This window comes from Anneissia japonica, unplaced genomic scaffold (assembly GCF_011630105.1).
Source record: "Anneissia japonica isolate Jap-2015-1 unplaced genomic scaffold, ASM1163010v1 scaffold288197_len338424_cov179, whole genome shotgun sequence".
In the NCBI taxonomy this organism is placed as follows: Eukaryota; Metazoa; Echinodermata; class Crinoidea; order Comatulida; family Comatulidae; genus Anneissia; species Anneissia japonica.
Genome location: NW_022741702.1, coordinates 93,549 through 105,694, shown reverse-complemented (window position 1 = coordinate 105,694; position 12,146 = coordinate 93,549). Strand labels below are relative to the sequence as shown.

General features: G+C 35.7%; 1 protein-coding gene across 2 annotated transcripts in view; it reads left to right on the top strand.

Annotated features, from left to right (window-relative positions):
* Positions 1-416: 416 nt before the first annotated feature.
* LOC117118912 (integrator complex subunit 4-like) overlaps positions 417-12,146 on the top strand; it is an 18,921-nt gene continuing 7,191 nt past the window's right edge. Inside the window, exons 1-11 of one of the 2 annotated variants that reach the window (XM_033263645.1) lie at positions 417-529; positions 3,503-3,662; positions 4,931-5,086; positions 6,231-6,337; positions 7,313-7,489; positions 7,872-8,204; positions 9,190-9,364; positions 9,973-10,178; positions 10,737-10,879; positions 11,175-11,290; positions 11,979-12,112. In XM_033263645.1, the coding sequence (XP_033119536.1) occupies positions 473-529; positions 3,503-3,662; positions 4,931-5,086; positions 6,231-6,337; positions 7,313-7,489; positions 7,872-8,204; positions 9,190-9,364; positions 9,973-10,178; positions 10,737-10,879; positions 11,175-11,290; positions 11,979-12,112 (1,764 nt within the window). In that variant the 5' untranslated portion in view covers positions 417-472. The remainder of the gene's footprint in view (positions 530-3,502; positions 3,663-4,930; positions 5,087-6,230; positions 6,338-7,312; positions 7,490-7,871; positions 8,205-9,189; positions 9,365-9,972; positions 10,179-10,736; positions 10,880-11,174; positions 11,291-11,978; positions 12,113-12,146) is intronic. The other variant, XM_033263646.1, reaches the window with a different exon arrangement.

Here is a 12,146-nt window from a genome sequence, read left to right as displayed (position 1 = left end):
TGCTATTTTTATATATATTTTGTATATTTTGTCTAATAATGAAAACTTAGTAATCCATTTTTGTAAATACAGTAAGTTTTATTTTTATATGTGTAATAGGTTTTATATACCTTTTGTACTTTATGTAAAATAAGTAAACCAGCTTTGTAAATAAGTCTTTATTTTTATAATGTGTAATAGCTTTTATATATTTTTCTATTGATTGTAATGCAACACATTTTTCCTCCTCGTGCTATCGTTTTATACCGTATGTTTTTATAAATAAAAATAAATAAATAAAAGTCGTTGCATTGCTAATAAACAGAGCCGTACTATCTCCATACTGTCTTCTACCATATATATATATATAATACCATATATATAAATAGAGAAAATAGACTTTCTCTATGCTCCTACTATAATAGCGCCGCTATGGATGTTTGCGTACAGAACGTAAGGCCGCCGTGTATTTAATTCCGAGCTGTTTTACAAAATGGCAGCTCACTTGAAAAAGCGAGCTTATGTTGAATTTAGTGTATCAGTGATCCAGGTAAGTTTATTCTTATGTAATCACCTCCATGACAACTCGATATACTGTTGTGACAGTCACTTTTAAACGTTTAAATTCTGACCCTACCTTGCCTACCTAGTAGGGCCAGGCTAGGCCTAACTACGGCCTAGCTAGGGCTGCGGGCCTAGGCCTAGCCTAGCTAGCTACCTAGCTAGGCTAGGCATACCCCAGCCTACCCTATCCCAGGCTAGCTAGCACGCCCAATCTAGGGCCTAAGCTAGGCCTGCTAGGTAGGTAGGTTCCTAGGCAAGGCTACCATCGTAGGGCCAGGTAGGCTAAGCCCTAGGCCTAATCTTAATTTAAAGAATGCCAAGGCCTATCTACTGTAGTAGTAGTAGGCTATACGCTCTAACCATCGTCCCAGAGACTGGAAAGTATTTTTTAATTCCAGAGATCCCAAGTCTCCCGAAAATCGCGGGTTTCTCCCGATTTTTTAGGCCGTCTCCCGCCCTCCCGATTTTTATTAATATCTCCCGATTTTTATTAATATCTCCCGATTTTTAAAAATATCACGAAAAATGTGATTTCCACGATGTCATAGAGCAATGAAACAAACATCCTCATCTTAAGCCAATATACTATGGTGCTCGCTCAGCCATAAAATGTCATGAACAAGGCCAGGGAGTTGTTATTTAAGTTGTTTATCAAAATAACAACTAGGGCAAGGCAGGCATGGTAGAACCGCCTTGTTTATCCTCCATGTTACGATCTTTTGCATCCAGCGCCGACCTCATTCAATGAGATGGCTGTCAGTTGAGTAAATAAATTTCAACAAATTAACGAAATCAGAAATCACATGGGAAATGAATGGGGCCCCAAGTTTTCGCCGCGAAGATTCGGAACAGAGTCGGTGCATAAAAATACTTTTTCTTTCAAGTAAGCTTCAGTTCTTTAATAACAATACTAAAAAAATTATAGTTAATAGGTTTTGGTACTATTAGAGCAGTCTTCCGAAAAATGAAGTTTATTTTAATATCGATCCCAAAATACATGTAGGACTTAGGCCTATGGCCTAGGCTCTGTCTGCACTGCAGGGTATGTATGTGTGTTGTTTTGGGTGGGCGTCTGTGTGTAGTGGTGGTCGTGATTCTGCGGCCTCAGGCCTAGTTACGCACGTATAGATGGAGCCTAGCGAGGCAGGATTTAATGTTTTTTCATGGCATTATGTACCAGTTATTATAGGCTAGACATATATAAATGCTGACTTAAAACATGTATGATTTACTAACTAAATTAAAATATATATATATATTTTTTAATTTTTCAGCAAACATGTGAATCTTGCAAGTTGCAGTTACCTTGCTAGAATTCTATGTTCTTTGATGAGATGTAATAAATCAGCCATAGCCTCTAACATGCCAATGAACCAAGCAAGAACGTTTTACTAGCAAAATGCTAAATAAATAATAATATTTATAAATTTATATTTTAGGCCAACTGCAATGTGTAAACAAATGTAAAATTGTTAAATAAAAGTAAACAAATTGATGAAAATTGTTTTTTTTCTTCATTTTGTGTAATACTTTCATGTTGCACAGCGCGTTGTAAGGCGTCACAGTGCGTCGCTACAGGAGGCGATCGCTTCATGAAAAAAATCTCCCTATTTTTTGGTTTTCAAACTTGGGATCTCTGTAATTCAGCGGAGGATATTTAAAAAGTCAGCCCAAATTTGTATGGCAAATTATGTAGAGAACTTTATACACTTTTCAATTTACAAAAAGATTCCTAAACATGATTTTTCTTTTCATGAAATAAAAATCATCATCAATGGCAATGACGACAATTTTCTCATTTCCGTTTCTATGTACAGTACATACACATACATACACATAACAAGAGTAAATATAATTTTTTCCTTCAACAACAAGAGTAATACTATACAAATCACCTACATTATTAAATACCTTATTAAATTGTCCGTTAAGTTGACATTTACAAGAATATTAAGTAAAGTCTATTATAGTCCCTACTATAGAAAGTCACATTATTATGCTATTAAAACTGGCCTACGATGTATATGAAAAATGCACAAGTTAAAAAAAAAAATTCAGACCTAAGGAATACTGTACATTGAAACCCATCTTTCAGGCTGTTATTTGGCAAATAACGAAATAAACCTCGCAAGGCAAATTATGTAGAAAAAGCTAAAAAAAAAAATTCAGACCGCCACTCCCCTACCCCCCCCCCCCAGGGGGCACAGTTTTCAAATTGTCCAAAGAAATCCTTGCACAGTTTGTAAATTGTGTGCAAGTAATAGCTTGTGCATTTTGCAAATTGTGCAAACGTCTCAAATTGTGCACGACATTTATATATTAAGATTTGTCAGAGCCTAATTTTTGACAAAATTTGCGCGGAAATTGGCCATTATTTTCCAAAATGTGCAACAGACCAGACCGAGTTTTTGCACGGAAGATACAGTATATTCCCGGGCAGGCCTTACTATACGGTGTGGCCATCGTCTATGTGATCTTGATTAAAGATCTAGAATAAAACTAGTTGTAGAATAAAATTAAGTCTGTATTTTGTAAGCCTTGCATCTCTTCATTCTATTGACATTGTCTTCAGCTTGGTGATTTTATGTAATTTAGTTGTATTTTTATAGCGCCTTATACAATTGATAGGTCGTCCCCTCTGTCTCTATAATTTATACCTTAGAATTCTTTTAACTAGGATTCGTTTTCATTTCCTTTATAACTAATCACCATATTTACTGGCCAAAAAAAACCCCCCCAAAAAAACAACAATAACGTCTACCCAAACACTAACCATTTGAACTACAAAAATATGAATTCTATTTTATTTTTTATTATAACATGCTATAGCAAACAATAGCCACATTGAGTGTGACAAAATCAGCAAATATCAATGTTCAGGCTATTTACAGTATCTTGTCAAGGAATGGTTTTTTTTTTGAATGTGTGTTTTTATCTATGTCTTTTTTCCCACTTTGAGGAGGAAGCCCCAAAACCAAAGAAGCTTCGTTTGACAGTTCCTCCTGTTAGTGTTTCACCATCGCCAGTATTTGACCTCGGTGTAGCAGCTGGCCCTCAACAAGTACTTCAGCAACTTAAAAGTTTAACTGATAGTCTCCCTTTATCCAGCCAACATGTTAGTGAGTATCACAGTTTTGAGTAAACAAAAATGTGTTCCCGTAGGATTATTAATAATTTTAATAATACCCAATTCATACAAGGCAAAAATGTATACAGTATAGGTTGAATAGTTTATGGACTTCTCAATATACAGATTTATTTATTCATCAGTTTTAGAAGGGGGTTCAGTCAGTGGCGTATCGAGGAGTTGCATGGAGGGAACACTCGACCCAAAGAATACTCAGGCCTCCTAATGTCTCCCTCCAAAAATCATGGTCATGTAGTTAAAAATCACATCAAATAACCTTATATTGCGAGGTAGCACCTATTCTCATTTTTGCCTCATGCCATCTGGTCAACGTTACAAAACCCCATACGCATCTCATACAAGATCAAGAGCTTCATTCTTTCCGTCTGCCATCAAAGCTATAAATGCGTGGTTGGTATCCAGAAATTAAATGTTTGTCTCACTGTATAGTTGTTACTCCTGTTATTTAAATTATTTATATTGCGATACTATTTCATTGTATGTTTACATATACATTTGACAATAAATTTAATCTGTATCTATATCACTTAATCATCGATCCCCTCACCTAATAGGACCTCATTTCAAGATTCCTAAATACACTGGGTTCATTAATACTAATCAATCAAGAGCCTCCTAGTTCCGACCAAAATCTCCATTGTCTTCAGTGAATTCAAACTTGTTTAATGTTTTTAAATTAACATGCTTGTAAAGGTAAAGGTAGGAAAGTAAAGGTAGGAGAATAACCCATACAGTAACATGCAGTGTTGTTGTGCTGAATTGCCTATGGGCGTGGTCCGTGACTATTGTACCTAGCAGCCGTAAATAGGCGCTTCACGGTACTGTAGATACGTGTTCACATCACAACGACGGGCTGAAATTAACCATGGCATCAGGGTAACCCCTACTCTTTCGAAAAGTGCACAATCAGTGTATTTTGTATTTGAACCTACCAGCTACCCACTTGTACTCCTGGGTGGAGAGAGACAACCGTAGATAAAGTGCATTTCCCGAAAGACAAGCAGAGTGCACAGCGAGGGATTGAACTGACCTCAAGGTTGGGGAAAAAACTGCAACCGTAGTGATAAACAGCTCCAACCAAGCTTTTGTTGTATTTCAAATGTTGATTTAAAGATCAAATAATAAACCAATGGTATTTTTTTTACTTTTTCTGGTTTCCATTCAAGAATCAAGAATAATAAAGCCAGTACCTTTAAAGTACCTGTACTGACAAGATGCCTGTTTTTGCCACATTTTCAGGTCCAGTTGTGCATGCACTACTAGAGCGTCTATGTAAGGAAGAAGTTGCACACGTCAGGGTGCGCATCATTGCAGTGCTTGGCCTACTAGTGAGGGCACCAGACTGTAATAGAGCACTTGTTACTGATGATCTCACTCAAATGTTACAGAGGGAAAGTAAGTAGTCATACCTCCACTTTATTAAATTATTTTGTGTCTACTGACCTGATAATTACAGTAGATGTCGACCACCCACATGATCGGTCCCTTAAACGAACTCCAGAGTAAAAATTCTTAAAAATTGGCCAAGCAGCAGAGTGCCTTAGAGCCACTGACCCCTAAACTAAGGGTCAACTGGCAAATCTCCAATTTATTTAATTACTTTTCGGTCTCAGCTATGTGACTTTTTATGGAATATGCAATATTTTAGTTAAAAAATGAACACAACTCACATTAATTAAATATAAACATTGAAGAAACAACCTACTATTTACATAAGATTGTTAAAGTGAAAATCAACAGCATAAATAATTTTTGACATAAATAGTTATTCTATTGAATCTAAAGTATGAGTTGTCTCAATATATAAACCCTTGCAGATCTCATTCTTCCGCTCTGTTCAATAAAAGTAGGGACAAATACTGAGTGGAGATTATTTAAACCTCAGTATCAACAACCTGAAAAATTAACATTTAAAATCAGCAACTCTCAATATAAAAACCTAAAATGCATATACAGTATTGAGTACTAAAAATTAATTACTAAAAATATTAATTTTTAATTCAAATGTTATCAGTTAAAATAAGAAATTACCATATATATTTGAATAAATGTAGGGGTTGCATATGCATTGGAGGTGTTTATTTTTTCTTTTTTGGTGTAAATGTATAAGTCAAATAAATGCCTCTTAATTTTACTGTAAAATGTGGAACTACAACACATAATTACCATCAAATTATGTGTTATTGATCATAAAGACTTACTGATCCCAACTGGATTAAAAAAAATGAAATTCTACTGTAGTCAAACATTTATAGAATGTGTTGTGAATAATGTTGCTTCCATTAGGTTTGTTCACAGTCATTTTAGGGAGCGTTTATTCAAGGAAAAAAATTAATTCCTCAGGGCGTTTTTTTTTTTTGGGAAGGCTTTATTCTCAATGAGGCTCTAGAGGAGGCGTTCATTCAAAGTGGATTTCTCAAGTAGTACTGTGGTCTTGTTCACATTGACTTAGATGTTACCAAAGTTTTAGTCAGACCTTGGATAGTGGCTATTTTACACAGTGTACTGTATATTTATTTTGTGCCTATAATTTTTGTAGACTCCCATAAAGTGCGGGCTCAGCTGTTGGTCACAATGTACAGCATCTGTCAAGTAATGCCTCTTGCCATGGATTTACACCAGAAGCTTGTTATGCTAGCCTACAAGGTAACCAAACTAATTAGGATATAAATTATAATTATTATAAACCTCGCTGTTTACATTTTTAAAGTTTCAATTCCTCAGGCAATACTTCAGCTCACCTTTACTTTCTTCATTCCACCGGCCTCTAGCATAATCATATTCCATAATTTCATAATTTTATTTCACTCGAAACTGAAACGTAAAGAGTTTGGTAGGCAAACTGTGAGATCTTACGAAAAGTATCCAAGTGGCAGGGCTTACTGGAAAGGCCTGTTGTTGTATGTGTTCGATGGTCTTTTAAAAAATTCTGAAGTTGATGACAGAATGATGCTAATGGCAAAGATAATATTAATGTTAATGATGTCAAGAATGAGTGATGATGATGATGTTGAGGATGAAAATTATTGCTACTGATAATGATGATGTTGAGGATAAATTAAAAAGTACTCTTAGAAGGCCTAAAGTCCGTCTAAGAGCATCTAAACACACAATCAATATCATCCATTTTCTCCAAAACTTCAATATTGTAATTTCACCTCACCAATACTCAAGAAAAATTACTCCATTGGGAGACTATAGTTTTATGGTGTAGTGTAAAAGGAGTAATTGTTGAGTATACTGCACTCGCTCAAATATACTCTATGCTGTGGTAGTGACATTCCTCTGTAAAATGGAATGTGTTAAGGTTCATTTCAGTTCATGCTGTTGTATTTGTATTCACAGATGACCAATGACTGATAGCAACTTGTCCTATATTATGGACTGGCTATGTTTAGGGTAATTTTGACCCAGTTTATGCAGTATACTCATGCTCCTATTATGAGCCTCTTTTGTTATGTTGTTGGTGATGTTGATTAGGATGATAGTGAATGTTTTGTTGTCCAAGGTAATATTGACTTTGAGTTGATGATGTCATCTAGGATAATGTTAAGCTGTTGATGATCAACGAATATTTTTGTCATTTATGAACAAATTGTGATTTTATTTGTCAATTCTCAGCATCTATCGGACTCAGACCATGCTGTTCGACAACAGTGTTTATCCATAATCGGAAAACTAGGAGTGCAAGATAAACCCCTCAAAAGTGGGGAGAAATCAGAGACTCCATTGCAAGTGCTAACAGAATATGCAAAAGACCAAGACCCAAGGGTTAGAAGTAGTGCCTTTGAAGCTATGGTGAGTGAATATTAAAGATGTGTTTTGTTTTTTGTCTATTTTGTTTAGGTACCGGCAATTGTTTATCGGTTTTTTGTGTCTACTGCCCACTTGCAGGCAAAGCAGACACATTCCTATGACTTGTAAGAGTAAATCCAGTTGGATGAATGATTGGGGTACCTGCCATTGTTTTTAAATATTCAAAAATCCATATCTCATGATTTTTTTTTCAAACACTCTTTGTGTGTCTTAGAAAAATCATTTGTACATATCAACAGTTCTTTTCTTCTGGAGTCTATGGCTTTAATATATTAATAATAGTTTAAACAAAAAAATATGATCAGTAATACCAATTATTGCATAATCCATATTAAATACTCCTAATAAAAAAAAATGTTTTCAGTTATCTCTTCATCAAAAGGGTCAAGTATTGGAGCAATCCATTTACAAACAGGTATACACAGCTTTGCGTGATGACAGTGAAAGTGTTCGCCTGGCAGCTTTACGTCTCATGTGGGTCCTCAGTCACGTTTATCCTGAAAACTTGATCCCTTTGCCCGATTCCGAAGAGAAACTGCGACTTGTTGATGATGCCTTCGCCAAGATCTGCCAGTTGGTGACTGACTCAAGTGTTCAAGTACGTACCACTGCTGCAGGTTTGCTGGGTTCTCTCCATCTTGTTAGTGCACACTTCCTTGAGCAGACCCTGGACAAGAAGCTGATGTCAGGATTAAGGGTAAGCATAGGTTCCAAGTTTAGACAAATTTGATGCCATGAGACTTGAAAATTCTGCCCCATAGAGTGTTGTATGGTGCTCCATTCTCTACCACCACCATCCCCCGTGAAATTTAATTTTCTATTAAAATGCTCGAAATTGCATTTAGGATCTGCATTTTTTCTTTGAGAATAAATGCATTGCAGATTGTCCATTGCAGGGAGCAGCCATATCCATGTCCACACAAACCTTTTCACACTGGCATGAGCTGGCAGTGTGGATGTATCCTTTAATCTTATTCAACATCATATTCACTGTGTTAGTGCAGCTAGTCTGTATACAATATGATGTTACCATGATATTTAAGTACTGTTGGAGAATTTTTAGTAAGAAGTGGGCTCCAAAGGTCACAAATAGTATATTTTATAATATAGGAATTACATTTGTGTGTGAGAGTTTGGTCCTTCAGCATGAGAGCGTGAGACAAACCCCAAATGTGTGAGTCTCATGCCAAGTGTGTGAGACTTGGTAGGTCTGGGTAAGACATATCATTTTACTTTATGTATTCTCTACAAGTGATTGCAGTGAAATTTCATGTGGACAGCAGTTTAGGGCAGCAGTTTCCATTTAGGTTCTTGACCTCGTGCTCGGGAGTTTCAAACCACACGCTGACAATTTTTGGCCAGTCATGTACTTGTACTGTGGGTGGCTAAACTGTGTTTAGCGATTGGAATAATGTCAAAAGCAACCATTTTTCCTGTACTGTAAATTGTTAACTTTTAAGGTATAATTTGAAATATGTCTACTTTTTAAACAATTAGCATCAAATATAAATAACGTTGACAAGTAAACAGGGTTTAATTATGGCAAATTTTTTCTAGATACTATCAGACAATAACACCCTTGTTTATAAACTGTTGAATGTTTTAGTAAAATGAAAATGATCATTATAAAGGAACAATGTTATGGTGATTATGTAACTGATGAATAAGCATAATTCTTTTAGCGTAAACGTACAGCGCACGAACGCCAGAAGGAACAGTTTGTGTCTGGTGAATGGTCAAGTGGTAAGAAATGGGCTGACGATGCCCCCAAGGAGGAGCTTGACCCTGAAGGGGTGACCTTGATGGACACTGGCGCATGTGGAGCATTTGTTCATGGACTTGAAGATGAGTTTCTAGGTGGGTTCACAAAATTTAATTTCAGCAAAGAAGTATTTATGTAGTCTTCTGGTACTAGACTTGAAGAATGTTATCAGGCCATTGATATATTTTCTCTGCCACTGTACTTTGCTGTTACAGCTTCAATTCTATTTGAACTTAACGTTACAATATCAAAACATTAGTATTTACTTTATAATTATATTATTATTATTATAATACAGATCAACAAAGACAAAGCCTATGTATTTATTTTGTGTAATTTATATATAGATTATTTACTGCATAACATTAATACGTAACATTTTTTTTACTATCCAATAATAATAATTTATATAATACTGTATAAAAGAAATGAAGTTTGATATGAGCTAAGTTGACAAAGACTGAGTTGATGTAAGGGCCAAGTTGGTTATAGGCCGCATTGAGCAAGGGCCAAGTTGGTGAATGGATCGAGTTGAGCAAGGACTGAGTTTTATGTCCTGGGCTGAGTTGGTGTATGGGCTGATTATATCATTGGGTATGAAACGAGTTGGCAGAGGGCCAAGTTGGAATGGTTCGGCTTGGCTGGCATCAGTTTCTTCTTTGTTGTTGATTACCTCATTGCCATGTTTATATATGTTTGACAGAGGTGAGACATGCAGCATTAGACTCTTTGTGTGAGCTTGCCGGCCAATCACCAACATTTGCTGTGTTATCATTGGATTACCTCGTGGACATGTTGAATGATGAGATTGAAAGTGTTCGCCTGAATGCAGTACATAGTTTACACAAAATCAGCAAAGATATTGTTTTAAGAGAAGACCAGCTTGAGACTGTCCTTAATGGCCTTGAGGTTAGTTTATATATTTAATTATTTATAGCGCATACTGGATATCCATTTTAGAAGCATACAAAGTCTGTATGACCATTGTTGTAAATTGGTCTATACTTGTATACAGTTTGCCCTCCAATTTGAGACCACCCTTGGGACCTGAAAATTTGGGGTGATCTCGGGGTTTGTCTCCAATTAAATTAAAATCAAATATTAGCTTGTTTTGGAGTATGTGCTCCCTTTTTTTTCTCCTTTTCTTTTACTACCCTTTTTTTTCTCTTTATTTTTAAGGGGCCCTATTCCCCATTTCCCCTCCCCTTCGAATCCATCCCTTTTTATTTATATTCACATCCTGTCATACAGTTAGTATTTTGTACTCATGAGTGAAGAGGCATGGTGACAAGAGTCGGCCTTAAATTCACATTCTCTCTGTTAAAAGTCATAAGCATTTTGGACAATAAAATATTATACTGTAAGTACTTTATATTCTATTCCATTTTAAAATCATGACATGCAGACATACTTTCTAGTTTGTCAAACTTTGGAAATATATTTTTTAAAACTTTATTTTTTGTGTAGGACTCATCTACTGATATTAGGCAAGGCCTTCATCAGCTCTTATATTCTGTTAGTTTTGCCACCAAGATGTGTCTTCACTTGGCCCTTCAATTCCTACTTAAGAACCTTAATAAGTACCCTCAAGACAGATTGTCCATATGGAGGTAAGACAATTTTTTATTTTACCTGACAAATTTTAGATCAATTGTAGAGTATGACACTGACTCCTTAATTTCCAAGTAACAAATGGTAATAATAGTTTCAGGTCTCTAATAGTTACAGGTCACAACACTTAATGTAATTATATTTCTTTTATTAAACTACTTTAATGTATATTATCAACTGACATACTAAATTAAATTTTAATTGGTTCATTGGTAGATTGATGATTTAATTAATGATTGTTGCAGGTGTTATACAGTCAGGTGTTAATGATTTACAATTTAATGATTTTTACAGGTGTTCAAAGGCACTTGGTGAAAATCATTCTGACCTGACCTTGACCCTTGTGCCAGAGCTTCTAGGAACGCATCCGTACTTTGACATTCCTGAACCAGACATGGATGATCCTGGTTGTATCCTTCCTTGAAATAACTTGATGATTTGCTAAAAATTCAAAACTGTATAAACTGAGGGTATAAATACCTCCAGTTAAACTGGTTTCCTCAGTTTTTTTTTTTAAATTTCTATTTCTTCAAATACCTCTGCAATTTCCAGGCTCCAGAGGTGGAAAAATGTTGATATGTTGTACAACTGTTCTAAGACACAAAATGAGTGTTTGACGAAAAACATGGAAACGCTTAATGAGATACAGATTTTTGAACATTTAAAAACTAGGAGGAAAAAGGTGGTTACGTCCCCTCCCCCCTTTTTCCCCCACAGTGTTTAAATATTCAAAAATCTGTATCTCTTTAACTGTTCCCTAGATTTTTTCATCAAATGTACTTTTTGTGTCTTATAGAAAAATATTTTTGCTTTTGAGCCTGGCTTTAAGGAGTACTGAGATATTCATCAGCATTTTTCTTTTTGCCGCAAGTTGGCTGAGAGGACTTGTTTAATGAGCAGAATGTTTAAAAAGAGCAAAATGTGCCCTTGTAATATGTAAAAAATGCTGAAGTGAATGAGACTATCCGTACTGGGTTGAGCTACTTGGACCCAGCTCTTAGGGTAGTAGGGCCAAGGAAGTTTAGGTCAACATTTTATCTTACATTTTAAACATCCCTTAATTATCTCTGAAATTTCCTTAGCTTGCCTTCACTACAGATATTTGTGTGATGATTCTAATCTTCAATTCCGCTGTAACACAGCCCACAATGACTGCACTATTCCCTGAATACACAAGGAGACACTATGCATACCTGAGGGATAGTCTGCCACATCTTGTGCCAAATGTCAGGGTAGGAATTACTTTTATATGAAAGCCTTAAAGGC